The sequence below is a fragment of the Mustela lutreola genome, chromosome 4 (genome assembly GCF_030435805.1).
Source record: "Mustela lutreola isolate mMusLut2 chromosome 4, mMusLut2.pri, whole genome shotgun sequence".
In the NCBI taxonomy this organism is placed as follows: Eukaryota; Metazoa; Chordata; class Mammalia; order Carnivora; family Mustelidae; genus Mustela; species Mustela lutreola.
The window spans coordinates 39,131,101-39,143,258 of NC_081293.1; the positions used below are offsets into that span (position 1 = coordinate 39,131,101).

Here is a 12,158-nt window from a genome sequence, read left to right on the forward strand (position 1 = left end):
ATTACACTTAGAAGGAAACTACAGCTGAAGTGAGTTGAGTGCTCTGAAAGAGTCTGAATACGAATCCAGATCTTCTCCCCAACCAGTGCAGAGATCCTTCCACATTGCATTCATCTTTGTACAGAAACACCACACCCTGGAATGCAACACTCTTTATGTCTTTTCTTTTTATATTCACTATCATGGATACTGCTATATTCTTAAACTGAATTTTTTTTTAAAGGTTTTATTTATTTATTTGACAGAGAGAGACAACCAATGAGGGATCACAAGCAGGGGAGTGGAGAGAGAGAAGCAGGCTTCCCGCTGAACAGGAAACCCAATGTGGGCTCTAACCCAGGATTCTGGGATCATGACCTGAGCCAAAGGCAGACGCTTTACAATAGCCACCCAGGCACCCCTTAAACTGAATTTTCTAAAGATATAATCAAATGAGCATTGTTTTATCAAATGAGTAATGTGTTTTTAATCACTCAATGCTCATTTAAATGTTTTTTTTAATCATTACAAAATGTAGAAAATATAAAAATTACAAGATTACAAGAAAGCAAGATGAATAACAATAATGGCTCTTCAAGTCATTAGAGAATCTATTAGTAAACACACTGAGTCATTAGTGGTAGTTTCCAAAACCTTATTCATTGGACAGTCTCTGAAACCACTGTACTTCAACATGTAGTCTCCAACAAAAGCTTCAAAAGACAGAAATTAACTTCTGGAGAAGGCGAAAAGCTTCCTGAGGGCTGCCTTGACCTCCTTGTTTCTTAAAGTATAGATGAGGGGGTTGAGTGTAGGGCTCACCATAGTATACAGTACACCAGCCAACTTGCTCTTCTCTGCACTATAGCTGGAGACTGGGCTTATGTAGGCATAGAAGACAGCAGTATAATACATGCACACCACAATAAGGTGGGAGGAGCAGGTGGAAAAGGCTTTCTTCTTCCCCTCTGCAGTCTGCATCTTGAGGATGCTAGAGATGATAAAGCCGTATGACACGATGGTCATCAGGAAGTTCAATATGCCATAAAACGCATCAGCCAGGACAATCATGATGCTGTTCACATAGGTGGAGCTACAGGAGAGAAGCAGCAGAGGAGGGGCCTCACAGAAAAAATGGGTAATGACATTAGGGCCACAGAAATTTAACCGTAGCATCAGCCCTGTGTGGATGGCCGCATTGAAGGCACAGAGCACCCATACACTTGTAGCCAGCTTGCAGCAGAATGCCTTGCTCATTGTGGTGCTGTAATGCAGAGGATGGCAGATGGCTGTGTACCGGTCATAGGCCATGACTGTGAGGAGCAGCAGCTCAGAGGATGCAGACCATATGAGGAAATAGAGTTGGGCCATGCAGCCCCCATAAGAGATGGAGCTGTCCTTTGACAGCAGACCCTCCAGGGCTTTGGGCATGATGGAAGAGGTGCAGATAATATCCATAGTAGCCAAGTTGCACAGAAAAAAATACATGGGGATATGAAGCCCAGGGTTAAAGGTGATGGCCAAAATGATGAGGATATTACCTATGAGAGCCATAGAGTAGAGGGAGAGGAAACAGCTTAATAAGAGCACATGATATTCTGGCTGTTCTGAAAATCCCTGCAGGATAAATTCTGTTACGAGCGTCTGGTTACTCATGGTCCTTAGGCTGAGAGGGATTTCCAGGACTATCAGGTGAATCTCTACCCACAGCTTCATGTGATTTCCAGGCTAGAGAGAGAAATGAGAGGTATTCTAAACTAGGCTGCTATTGCTTCATTCAAAATTGACATCATGCCATGAGCAATATTATACTGATGTACTTGGATTTATTAAGGAAGATAAACATGCCAATAGGACATTAGGCAAAGGGCATGAACATTTAGCACATAAAAAGTAAGTATAAGTGGCCAATTAAACTCATAAAGCATCATTCAACCTCAAAAAAAAAAAAATGCAAGTTAAATCAACAACCCAAACTTTATGAACCATGATTTGGCAAAGTTTGAAAAAACTGATTTTGATGAACAATAGCATGGGTGCCAAGAGGCAGGCCTTTTAAAATTCATATTCAATATGAGCCAGAATCTCCACTTTTAGGAATTTAGCCTAAGGAAATAATTAAGAGCATCTTCAAGGTGTCATCACAGCATTATTTACAATACTGAAAATGGAAAAGCAACTATACTTTTAAAGGTCAGTATATTATAATGTATTAATATAGCGTAATGCTCTATACCTATCAAAACGAAGGTAGAGGGGTTTTACTGGTGTTATAAAAATAGAATGAAGAAAATTCAAAAGTAGTGTATACAAAGGGATCTCATTTTGAGTTTAAGAAAAAAAACTTATGTTTGTATATACAACTGGAGAAAAAAACAACAGGTGATTGACAGTACAGAATTTGAATAGTGGGGATAAATTATTCTATACTTGATTTAATTTCTTTGCCTTTGCTTCTCTGTATTTTCTGATTTTTTCATTTTATAACCTTTCTAAAAGTCAGGTCTGACAGAAGAAATGCCCCCAGCTGGTACCTTGGATCCACCTCCTCTCCAGACATTTTCTTCCCTCTCATCTCACTCCTCAAAGCCCAAGCTCCAGCACACCCAGGACCCCCGAGTTTGGCCAGATTTTGTGGCTTTATTCTTGCAGCTCCCTCAGCCAGAAATATTCTCTTCCTCATGAACCAGGTCATCATCTCCAACCTTTTCTAACATCCCTTCCCTAGAGATAAAGATAAAGCTCTCTCCTTTGTGACCCCTCAGGATTCTGTACTGACTTCTATCCTAGAACCCATTGCACATCACTTCACGGTATGATCATCTAAGACTGAGGCATTTCTCTCATTCATTTCTGAGCATCGCTTCTTGTTCTCCAGATATGCATGTTGAAATAATAGTAAGGAACAGTCCAGTAACAATAAAAGCAGAGTGATTTCTATTCTCAGCACAGTGCACATTCTTTATTGTTTAAGATGAAATCAGCATGGTACCACATTTGGTTTTCCCTTTTTTTTCAACTCTCATTAAAAGGGTTCATTTAGGAAGATGCTCATTTTCAATTAAGAATTCTGTTTTTGGAAGATCAACTTTTGGGACTTCATCAAGATCAAAAGCTTCTGCACAGCAAAGGAAACAGTCAATGAAACAAAGAGGCAACCCACAGAATGGGAGAAGATATTTGCGAATGACAGTACAAACAAAAGGTTGATACCCAGGATCTATAAAGAACCCCTCAAACTCAACACACACAAAACAGATAATCATATAAAAAAAATGGGCAGAAGATATTAACAGACACTTCTCCAATGAAGACATACAAATGGCTATCAAACACATGAAAAAATGTTCATCATCACTAGCCATCAGGGAGATTCAAATTAAAACTACATTGAGATACCACCTTACACCAGTTAGAATGGCCAAATTTAGCAAGACAGGAAACAACATGTGTTGGAGAGGATGTGGAGAAAGGGGAACCCTCTTACACTGTTGGTAGGAATGCAAGTTGCTGCAGCCACTTTGGAAATTCCTCAAGAAATTAAAAATAGAGCTTCCCTATAACCCTGCAATTGCACTCCTGGGTATTTACCTCAAAGATACAGATGTAGTGAAAAGAAGGGCCATCTGTACCACAATGTTCATAGCAGCAATGGCCACGGTCTCCAAACTGTGGAAAGAAAAGATGTCCTTCAATGGATGAATGGATAAGGAGAATGTGGTCCATATACACTATGGAGTATAATGCCTCCATCAGAAACGATGAATACCCAACTTTTGTAGAAACATGGACGGGACTGGAAGAGATTATGCTGAGTGAAATAAGTCAAGCAGAAAGAGTCAATTATCATATGGTTTCACCTATTTGTGGAGCATAACAAATAACATGGAGGACAACGGGAGATGGAGAGGAGAAGGGAGTTGAGGAAAATTGGAAGGGGAGGTGAACCATGCGAGACTATGGACTCTGAAAAACAATCTGAGGGTTTTGAAGGGGCAGGGAGTGGGAGGTTGGGGGAACCAGGTGGTGGGTTTTGGAGAGGGCACAGATTGCGTGGAGCACTGGGTGTGGTACAACAATAATGAATAATGTTACGCTGAAAAAATAAAAAATAAGAATTCTACTTTTGGGGCTCTGGGTGGCTCAGTGGGTTAAGGCCTCTGCCTTTGGCTCGGGTCATGATCCCAGGGCCCTGGGACTGAACTTCACATCAGGTTCTCTGCTCAGCGGGGAGCCTGCTTCCCCACTCTCTCTCTCGACATATCTCTCTGCCTACTTGTGATCTCTGTCTGTCAAATAAATAAATAAAATCTTTAAAAAAAATTCTGCTTTTTGTCGAACGTCAATAAATATATTTACCACTGAAGATTTAAAAGGTTTATACAAAATGACTAAACACCTATGATCAAGTCATGTCACCACTTTGTAAGGTGAAGATGATTCTTTGAATAGAAGAGCATAAAATTTCTCTGACTCAGAGCAATAGGCTAATTTAGTATAAATTCTCTTCAAAGGTGATGGAAATGATGGAGCTCCATCTGCATCTTCCCAGCAGGAAGGTTTCAGGTCAGCCCTATCACTTTGCGAGAGATGACAAATGTAATATGCTTTAACTTATTTTATATTTTGGGGGGACAAAAGTAGTGAATATTATTTTTGTCCAACTCAGTTGGAGATCTGGAGATTTTATTTTCTCTCCTGGAACTTTACTAGCTCCTCAACATAGTCTGATGGGTGACTCCTGTTTAATTCCAGGGACCACTGTGAGACTGAAAAGCTGAAGCAGGCTGAAAAGGAACAGAGTTGGATTTTCCCCATGGATGTCCCCCTGTGAGGTCCTCCACTTTCCGCTGATTTCCTCCCTAGGATTCTAACCACCTGACACCCCCCAGTCATCCCTCACAGTCCACTCCGCCACACAGATTATAAGCCAGACACTCTTAAGGCTGTAGCCACACCTAAGAGGAGACAGACACCTCCATCACCAAACACTGAGCAGCAGTGAGTGGGTCAATCACACAGCATGACTGGAGTACCAAAAGCACCTATTACGAAGGAAACCTTCTATACAACCTTTCTCTTAACTCCAGAGTGAGGACAGAAAAATAAATAACTGAAACCTAAATGGAAGTTTTGAACAGGTGCTCAGCACAAGGAAGTATCAACAAACTGATTCCCATTCAGGGAACAAATTACCCCTCAGATAATTACCCTCTCACTGTAATTTCCACAGCAGGTGGACAGTCTTCTCATCCAACTGGTCAACAGGAAGATCAAAGAATTTGGAAGCTAAGATTCTTTCTGTAAGAATAATCATAAAATCTCTGTTGGACTTCAGCCAGTTACTTCCTCTTCTGAAAATAACAAAAAATCTTTCTCTCCTGAGGTCCATAGGGCATTGGCTTTTATCCTCATCAAGCATTACAGAATTATTACCAAAGATGTGAAGGAAAAGGAAAAGATTTCACGTACCAATTGCCAAGTTTAAACATGTACTACATGCAGACTTCATTACTCTCCATATGTAGGGTGATAGGACAGTTAAACAGTGATAATTTTCCATGCTTACCAGACCCTTCAACACTCAAGTCTCAAAAAATAAAAATGCATCTTGGATGATTTGATTACTTTAGAGAACCAGCATGAAGTGTCCTCAAATCCCTGAAATTAAAATTTTCATTTTACTTAGTTTTTTATAAAGATAGGTTGGATTTTATGTGAAATGTTTTATTTTTAATGAAATTTTATCTTAGCTCCAATTTATTGTTCATAATTTCAAAACTGTAGAATTATTGTTATTGTAAGGTATTCAGCTAATAATGGAGAAGTTGAATACTTCTATTATTTTATCTCTAAAGAAGTTTGAGAATTTTCAGACACCATATAATAAATCCAATGTTCATCTATTACATACGAAGATAAATATTCTTATTGCAAAAATATTTTAAGAACAGAAAAATAAAAATCAGAAAATGCCAAAATCTCAAATGTTTGGGTTTAAATCTGAAAGATGCTTTGAAGACAACCTAGTCCTACCCATTTATTGTAAAGTCACAGAGGCATCCAAGTGACTTACCCTAGTCACTCACAGTATTAGTGACAAAACTAATACCTAGTCCCAGGACTTTGGGATTCCAGGCTAGAATTCTTTGCTATGTAATTTGCTAGTTTCCCCACTAAATCTCATCTCATTGAATGTCCAAAGAAAGTCAAGAAAAAGAAAAATCGATGAAGAATTTATATGATTACTATTATGATTGAGGTATGAATTGCAAACCCTAACTCTCCACCAGTCTTTGCATCTTAGTTATTCTATTCATTTAGGGATCAAACAGTAATAATACAGAGTGATAAATCTATAAATGTTAATGGTTGTAGGTCAGCTAAGTGAAAAATATCAGGTCTTATAAATAGTTAATGATAAAAATTAAGCATACTTAGAATTATGAGCAGAATGTTTCTCATCCATTTATATCACCCAACAGAATGAGCCATCTTCACAATACTCTTAATTACCTTGAAAAAAAAACTCTTCACCTTTGTGGAGCTAATGGATTTTATGTATAGCCATCCTTTCGCCATCAGTCACGACTGAGGTTGGAAACATGGTGACACTGAAACAGTATGCAATCTAGGACAAGATCAGTCTAGATAAAAAGCTTTCTTCCCCTATTTAAGCTAATCCTGCCAAGAACTTGTGACTCATCTTCAGCAAAGTTTGTCACTGCCAATGGGAGACACCTGGGGACACCCATTCTCAGCTATTATTCTAAGTGGACCCTGAAGGAGCTATTAAGTACCACTTTGCTGGGTGCTTGGCTTCACTGATTTTCAGACAAAGGCCAGTTCACATTTCTAATCCAAATATATATAAAAGGGTGTGAGCTTGGACAGAGAGCAGGACCAAAACTTTGTCCTAGTTCACAGAACCTGGGCAGTGCAAACCCAGGTTCAGGTGCCCAGAATAATGACCTCACAGATATGGACAGGGCTGAGGGGGCAGGGATATCAGGAAGGCAGCTGGCATTTCTAGACTGCCTTTCATGGAAGTCTAGAGCCATGAAGCAAATGTCCCCATGTTCACCAGCATAAACCTTCCCTACCAACAGCGCTGGCCCCCTCACCATCTTTCACTCACACTTTGGCTCCCTTACCAAGCTATCTTCCCTTTCCTTGTCCTCATATTTTCTCTCCCTATCTAAATCCTATCCAGATCTAACTCTAAAAGCTCAAACAAGTCTTCTTTGACTTCCGCGAGGGAAATAATTACCCTCTGGTAAATTTCAGTCACATCCAGGGACTCCCACACCATGCTTTAGTGATAATAACATGAGCTTTGCAGTCTTTACAGACCCAGGGTCAAATCCCAAGCCTGAAAGCTACTTGCTGTGTAACTTAGCACAAGTCTCTTCACCTCTCTAGACTTAATTATAATAATAAGACTTACCTCATTATTGCAGTATTTAAAAATGAAAATGGCTTGGTAATATTTTACTTCCTCTTTTCCTAGTGTGGCACCTACTTATACATATACATGTTCTTCTGTATGAGCAGAGAACAGGCTAGAAATGTCTATAACCTTCTTCCCTATGAAAAGGAACTGAATATCCCTGACAATGCATAGTCGTTGATTAAGGGACTGATTAGTTTGCTTGGAGACTTAAGTGGGTTTGTTATTAAAAGACACTTCAATCACTTCTAATTTTACTAAGCACTGTGAAGTACTTAGAACAAGCTCTAAAGTAAATAGTTCACAAATGGCTTTGAGACCTGTTAATTAAACTAATGTAGTCCTTTTTAAAAATATTTATTTAATTTATTTATTTGAGAGAAAGAGAGACCACACATGCATATGTGCATGCACAAGTGGGGAGGAGGGGCAGATGGAGAGGGAGAAGCAATCTCCCTGCTGAGCAGAAGCCCTATGAAGGGTCTCATTCCCAGGACCCTGAGATCATGACCTCAGTCAAAGGCAGACATGCTCAACAAACTGAGCCACCCAGGTACCCTGAATTTATAGAAGTCTCCTACTTTCTCTGAATTCAATTTTTTAATCTATAGAATGTGAATAATAATATCTACCTTCAGGATTTTTCAGGACTCCATTTTAGTTTTTATTATGGATTATTAATTTGGTTATTTTATTTAATTTATTATATATTATTAATATGGAAATAATTACACAGAAAGATTGTGCCCTGACAGCACTATACCAAATAAGATTATATTTTTTTTAACAAAATAAAAGATACATAAACAAAAATTTCCTTCCTGGGATGTTAATGATATGTCACCGTTTATGAAAAAATGTGTATTAGTGAAGTTAAAAACTCAACTGTTATAATGAACTGCTATAATGAAGAAACACAAATATACTGTGGCTTAATATTTTCTCTTTTACTCAATAATCTGAAGTGTGTATGCGTGGTGGGATAGTTTCCAGATGGGATAAACTTGCCCCATCTCATTAAGGATCCATATCCTCCCAAGTCAATGATTCTTGATCTCCTAAGCCATTATTGTCTTCAACTTCATGAAAGATTCCACAACCTCCACATTTCAGCTTTTAGGAAGAAAAGTGATAGGAAGCCCTAGGAAAGCAATTTATTTCAAGCAAATGAGGCATATTTGTATACATAACTTCTGCTCACAGTCTATGGGTGAAAATTTAGTTATATTACCTATTTAGCTACAAGCGAAATGTAGTCTGGGAAGTCATATAGGAAAAACGGAGAGTAAATATTTGGGAAAAAAATAACTATTTCTATAGATATATAAGAAAAAACTAAAGATAGGAGAATTTACAATGGGGAAGTGAACCATGAGAGACTATGAACTTGGAAAAACAACCTGAGGGTTTTGAAGGGGCAGGAGGAGGGAGGTTGGGGGAGCCAGGTGGTGGGTATTAAGGAGGGCACATATTGCATGAAGCACTGGGGTGTGGTGCAAAAACAATGAATACTGTTATGCCAAAAAGAAATTAAAAAAAAATACTGGTAAGTCAGAATGAAATTTATTCTACTCTTTTAAACAGAGACTCAAAAAAGGAAAGAAAAATTACCATATAGTTACACAGGAAGGAAAAGAAAGTTAAAGGGAAGGTAAAAGAAAGAGAGACGCAAATGATGTACACTGAAAGTTCAAAGGAGAAAGTAAGAAAATGAATTTAAGAGTTCTAACATTCTTATATAGTATCAAGAGTCCCATAGTGGTGGGACTCAGAAAAAGTATGTGTAACCCCCCAAAGCTGCCATTTGACAGACAAGGGTACCAGGCAGAGTTAAAGAATGACTGACTGAAAGACAGTAGGGCCTGTGCTATGAGACAGAGCAGAAAGGGAAGGCTTCCAACAAGGAGATGTTTGGAAACTTGTACAAACTTAGGGATCTACAGAATGCCATGGGGAGTCCTACCTAGGCAATACCATAGTCCACTCTTCCCAGGGCCTATGACCTAACCTCAGCTAGGACCAACTTTTAAAACTATCTAATTATTGGGGCACCTGGGTGGCTCAGTCATTAAGCATCTGCCTTTGGCTCAGGTTATGATTCCAGAGTGCTGGGATAGAGCCTTGCATAGGGCTTCCTCCTCGGTGGTAGCCTTCTTTTCCCTCTCCCACTCCCTCTACTTGTGTTCCCTCTCTTGATGTGTCTCTTTCTATCAAGTAAATAAAATCTTTTTTTTATCTACTTATTAATTTTTGGTTGATTCCATACTTCCCAGCTATAGCCGTGAGTGTATTTCTTACTCTTCAAGTCTTTCCTTTTCTGCCTTTTTCTCATACCTACCAGCCTTGCCTCATACCTTCCTGAAAAGGGAAACACCATCCTATCAGACTTCCTTCACCTCGTTCCTTCTCATCTCAATCTTTCTACATCATTATCCTTGGTCTTTGTTTACTCCTGTTCTCTGTTAAAGTTCTATGAGAAACCAGTAGAATAACCATGAACAGCTCATTTTCCCTAAAAACTGTTGAACATTATTATTTTCTTTAAGATACCTATAGAATCTTAAAATGATTCTCATGCTAGGCATAATTTGTATATAAGACATGCAGAGAAGGAGGAAAATGTACTCATATTTTGTGGTGAGAAAAATGAATCAAATCTCAGAAATGACAAAAATGATAAAATTAGTAGACAAGATCATTAAAACAGATATTATAACTATAGTCTAAATCTTCAGAAAACTACAGAAAAACATAATAAATGGGGACCTGGAAGATTTAAAAGATTCAAATACAATTTCTGAGATGTAAACTACAATGTCTTCAATTAATAATACACTTAATGGGATTAAGAGTAAATTAGACATTGCAAAAAGAAAATTGGGGAATCTGAGAAACTAGTAATACAAGCTACCCAAGTCAAACACAGAAGAAAACAAAAACCATAAGAATAGTGCATCAGGGGGCGCCTGGGTGGCTCAGTGGGTTAAGCCGATGCCTTCGGCTCAGGTCATGATCTCAGAGTCCTGGGATCAAGTCCCACATCGGGCTCTCTGCTCAGCAGGGAGCCTGCTTCCTCCTCTCTCTCTGCCTGCCTCTCTGCCTAACTTGTGATCTCTCTCTCTCTGTCAAATAAATAAATAAATCTTTAAAAAAAAAAAAAAAAGAATAGTGCATCAGTGGGCCATAAATCCACTTCAAATAGCCTAATACATGTGTGGTTAAACCCCATAAGGAGATAAGGAGTGGGGTAGAATGTAAGAAATAACTAAATGAAAAAAGGCTAATTTTTTCCAAATTTAATTAAAAATATATAAACTCACAGATTAGATTAGAATTCCTACTAAGAAGCCGCAATTTCATTGAATTCATTCATAGAGGCTTTTATGCCCCAGGGCATTGCTGAAAACAATACAGCAATCATCTTGCAATTAGTGAAATTGAACAGCAGGGTATGATGGGGAAAGAGTGGAAAAGAGACCTACCATTGCCACTGTTGCACCAGGATGACTGTGGGCAAACTCAAAGCTAGGCTTCCTAAGGCTTATAGTAGATATTTCACACTGCAGGGAGGAGAGAGACCTCACTAAAATGATCCAGTTAGTCACTGAACAAATAAGCAGAGTAGGAAGTCCTGGAGTGGGGAGCCTGTCCCAAAGTTGATACAATATATTACCTAAAATGTTGAGTTCCCAACAAAAAATTACAAGTCATACCAAGAAACAGAAAAATATTACACACATACCAGAAAAAAAAAGTAGGCAACAGAAACTACCTGCAAGCACAACCATATGTTGGATTTAACAGAAAAAGATTTTCAAACACACATTATGACCATGCTCACAGGAAGAATCATCTTTATATAAGAAAGGGATGATGACAAATATTATACCAAATAGAGAATACCAATAAAGAGATAGGAATTATAAAAAAAAAAAAAAATCGTGGAAGTGATGATATGTGAAAGAGGGTAAAACTGGAAGCTCCAGGCCTTCATTTCCCCCAGGGAGACACTGAATTAACTACAACAGATAAACCAAAACACCTCAAAACCAAAATTTTGAACTAGTTTGAAACCTACAATCCCCAAGTGGATACACAGATAAGAACTGAAAGTTCACAAAAAGGGTACGTTCATAGCATTTTACTCACCTTTGCCTCTCCCCTTATCTGGCACAGAGCAATTCAAACAGAAGGAAACCTCCCAATTTTCACCCCATCACTTAGGATGGACAGAAAAGAGTGGGACTTGTGTCCAGAGTTTTGGTTTGTCACTGGGCTGCCTGAGGGACTGGTTTCTGTCTCAGCTGATAGGGAACATGAATGAGAATGGCAGCATTGATCTGTCACCATTTTAGAGGTCACTGAACACAGAGGCAGGTGCCACAGCACATTTAGAGCCACAAGGAATCTGATATTCCACAGACACGTGGCAGAGAAACAAGAGATTATGGGCAAAGGAGTAAAACAGATGCCTAGACCAAAAGCTTCCAAGAAGCAGGGAAAGTCTTAGGAAAATTAATACTGATAAAAACAAATGTGTATGTTTTGGAAGAAAGGCACATACAGAAGCCTAGAGAAGATGCATCCCCAGAAAAAAATTGAAAGTCCCAAAAACCTCTAACTGGGCTACTTGGTGAAGGTCTTCTACATAAAGAGTGGGAGAAAGCAGCTTTTCAAGTGCCCAAATCTCAAAAAAGGATCATATGGGATATAAAGAAATAGGGAAATA

General features: G+C 38.7%; 1 protein-coding gene across 1 annotated transcript; it reads right to left on the reverse strand.

Moving 5' to 3' along the window:
* Positions 1 to 708: 708 nt before the first annotated feature.
* Positions 709 to 1,695, reverse strand: LOC131830305 (olfactory receptor 13A1-like). The gene has a single exon (XM_059172608.1). The coding sequence runs from the start codon at positions 1,693 to 1,695 to the stop codon at positions 709 to 711; it is 987 nt and encodes a 328-aa protein (XP_059028591.1).
* Between the last annotated feature and the right edge of the window lie 10,463 nt (positions 1,696 to 12,158).